Source organism: Nanorana parkeri, unplaced genomic scaffold, assembly GCF_000935625.1.
Source record: "Nanorana parkeri isolate BGI_ZX_2015 unplaced genomic scaffold, ASM93562v1 scaffold2410, whole genome shotgun sequence".
In the NCBI taxonomy this organism is placed as follows: Eukaryota; Metazoa; Chordata; class Amphibia; order Anura; family Dicroglossidae; genus Nanorana; species Nanorana parkeri.
The window spans coordinates 97,541-100,883 of NW_017308678.1; the positions used below are offsets into that span (position 1 = coordinate 97,541).

The 3,343-nt window shown below is 43.5% G+C and overlaps 1 protein-coding gene across 2 annotated transcripts in view; it reads left to right on the plus strand.

Moving 5' to 3' along the window:
- Window positions 1-3,343, plus strand: part of DNAJC12 (DnaJ heat shock protein family (Hsp40) member C12) — a 15,039-nt gene that overhangs the window by 7,152 nt on the left and 4,544 nt on the right. For both annotated transcript variants that reach the window (XM_018573516.1, XM_018573515.1), the window contains exons 2-3: window positions 774-852; window positions 2,298-2,437. In XM_018573516.1, the coding sequence (XP_018429018.1) occupies window positions 774-852; window positions 2,298-2,437 (219 nt within the window). The remainder of the gene's footprint in view (window positions 1-773; window positions 853-2,297; window positions 2,438-3,343) is intronic.

Here is a 3,343-nt window from a genome sequence, read left to right on the forward strand (position 1 = left end):
CATGTGTGTTTTCCCCGTGGGGGGGGGGGGGGGGGGGAGGTCACTCAGAAACTCAACACGTTTCGCTGTATGCTTTCTCAAGAAGAATAGGAGGGTTTTCTCTTACATTTGGAATAAAACTATTTAAACGTATCAATTGTGTGATTTGGTGACTTAAAAACCCTTCTTCCATTTTTGGAGTGTGGTACCATTGGACAGAGGTATCACCAATGCACCGTAATAAAACTCCATTATATGTAAACATGGAGCTGGTCTGGCTGATACTGTTGTCCAATGAACTGCCCTTCTAAGCTTCAGTACCTATAAAATGTTTAGTAAAGTTCCCTACTTCTAAGCTTTAATTTTAGTATGAGTCAGATGAACAAGTATAGTAACGGTGCAAAGAACACTGTACAATGATCCATAGCAACCAATCAACAATCCTTTTCTCTAGGCTGATGATTGGCTAGTGTGGAGTTCTGGACAGCGATGCTCTGTGCAGTATATATGCAGATGAACTTCCAAAGAACAGAGCAGATGTGGCATTACGTGTGTGCTGCATCCTCCACCTGTGTGCTCTGTCATAGTCATTTCCTGTGCTTTCACTGGCAGGTGACTCAGCCAAGGGTTATTTTCCATAAAGGAAAAAGGACAAGGAAAATCAATCCTGACGGGTTCCTTGTGCTCCAGGGAAAAACTGACCAGTGTCAGGATGCATTTACATGTAGTACAGTAAGATGTATTGTATACACGGGGCCACAACCAATGAATGTGTGTGTGCGCTTTTTCTGCAGGTTGAACAAATTCTTGCAGAATATAAAGTCAGAGCTCTTGAATGCCATCCCGACAAACACCAAGGAAACCAGAAAGCAGGTACATTTGTATTAGAAATGTCATAATAGAAATGTTTTTATCTGAATAAACCAGTAAAAACAGAAAATTAAAGTTATGGGGGTTGTCTTAGGCACTTCTGCAGAAGGGTGGTGCAAACAGGACCTGCAACCTATGTTGCTGAGGTAGTTCACAACTCATGAGGGGAGGGCACTTCAACCTTTTCACCTTGGGTGCTACAGGACCTTATTCCAGCACTACAATATACAAATAAGATTTTGGCGCCAGAAAGTTTGTGATCAGGAGAGGTTGGTTTTCGATGCAGAGGATTTCAGTATAGGAGAGGCGAGTATTCAAGATCAGAGTTCAATATACACTAGGGATGGTTAGTGTGTTAGGTTAGTGTTAGAGTCAGGGGCGTAACTAGAAATCACAGGGCCACATAGCAAAATTTTGTATGGGGCCATGTGATTTCTACTTATGCCCACATGATATCCCAAACAGCCCAACCGAGAGAGACCCTGCAGAGACCACCATATACTTTCTATGGTGGGCTCTGCAGGGTCTCAAGTGGGCTGGTCAAACCCTCTTACCTGTCAGCGCCGTCCGCCTCCTCCTTCTCCATGGTCGCTGGTGGGCCCCTCCACCTCCTCCGTCACTTGTCAGTGATCTGAACAGCGGTGTGTTCCTCTTCACAGCCGCCAGTGACAGCCAGCAGCCTGAGATGCCATAACGACCCAGCCGGCCTGCACAGTATCAGGGGGATGTCCTGGTCGGGCCCCATAACAGCCGCCTAGGTCGCTATGGCAATTGTTCCGCCACTGGTTAGGGTTATTAGTATGAGGGCTAGCTTTGGGGTTAGGGGGAGGTTTAGTGTTAGGGTTATAGGGAGAGTATGTGTGAAGTTAGTGTTAGGGTTAATAGTATGAGGGCTAGCTTTGGGGTTAGAGGGAGGTTTAGTGTTAGGGTTATAGGGAGAGTATGTGTGAAGTTAGTGTTAGGGTTATTAGTATGAGGCCTAGCTTTGGGGTTAGAGGGAGGTTATTAGAGCGTTTTTCCAAATAGAATATTTTAGTTACTTATTTCGATCTGCTAGATCCCAGTACCCTCACACCTCCTGACTTTTGTGCCTGAAAAGCAGCAGCCTTAAGCATCATGCTGGTTTGTCACAGGATCATAATATAACATGCAATGGGAAAAAAAACAACTATACTTTTGTTTTATACAACTCTCTGGCCTGCCTGTTCATAATATATTCTGGCAGATATGAGAAGTAAGGCTGACATATATTTGGGTAACGCATACGCGTGTGCAAAACCTTTTCCTTATTTTGCCTTCTCAATGGCGGTCACCGATGTTAAACTGTAGTGAGCCATTGCACTAGCCTTCACCAACTACCTGTGCTATTCCATAAAATTCTATTCTCACATCTAAATCTGGATTTATGCTGACAATTGAATCTCTGAACACATGTTGTTACATTGCAGTTGAAGAGTTTCAAAAACTCCAGCAAGCCAAAGACACCTTAACAAATGAAGACAGTCGCGCTCATTACGATTACTGGAGACGGAGCAAAATCAGTATCCCATTTACGCAATGGGAAGCTTTGCAGGATTCTATTAAAATGGTAAATTTGATAATTGTTGTTTTTTCCTGAATAGCTATTATGTATAGGACAGCAGACCAAACAGTGTATAAAACACATTGAATGCACGCTGTAACCACACAAGTATCTGCACCGTCTCAGTGGCTCGTTGGGTCTGGATTTCATTTTACAGACGTGCTGGCGGCTGTGTTATACGACCCAAAGAGCATCAAGAATTGATTGGAGGAAAGCTTTCTGTTTGCATCAGGCTTTGTTTTGACAGTGCAGTGTTCTGTTTTGCAATAATTTGTTTCAGTGGTGGTTGCAAAATCCTTTCTGTTTGAACCTAGCAAATAAACATTTCCTAATCCAAACTTTGGAGTAGTTTACAGATGGGACGTTACCCTGTAGTAACCCTCTTTATTTACACTTAGGTGACGTACGTATCTTTACTTTGGCATAATTCGATGTCAGTTGTCATTCATATCAACTTGATAGGCTACAATATACTAATATTAAAGTGAGCTTTAAACTAGCAGTCGTATGTAGTAACATCTTGTAGTGATCGATCACACATGAGTAAAGTATTGCATTTGGATGTATCTGTGCACTTCTCTATGTTGTATACTTTTGTGATCCGTTTGTCTTTGCAGCTTTGGACTAATGCCGCTCCCCTCCCATGTGTGGATGTGTTTCTGAATCTTCTCACTATGCCCCTGTGATGTGTGGCTGTGTCTATGCAGCTTTTCACTACTACTCTTGACACTTGTCTCTGCTGCCTGTCACTACTTCTCCCTCTCACCTCTTATGGGCGGCAGTACCTTTGCTGCCTGTTATTATCCTCGACTTTCAACTCACGTGTGGTTTGTGGCATTGCAGTTTCACATTACTCTCCACCGCCCTCCCCATCCATGTGAGAGGGTCTCTGCCGTCTGTCACTATACCCCC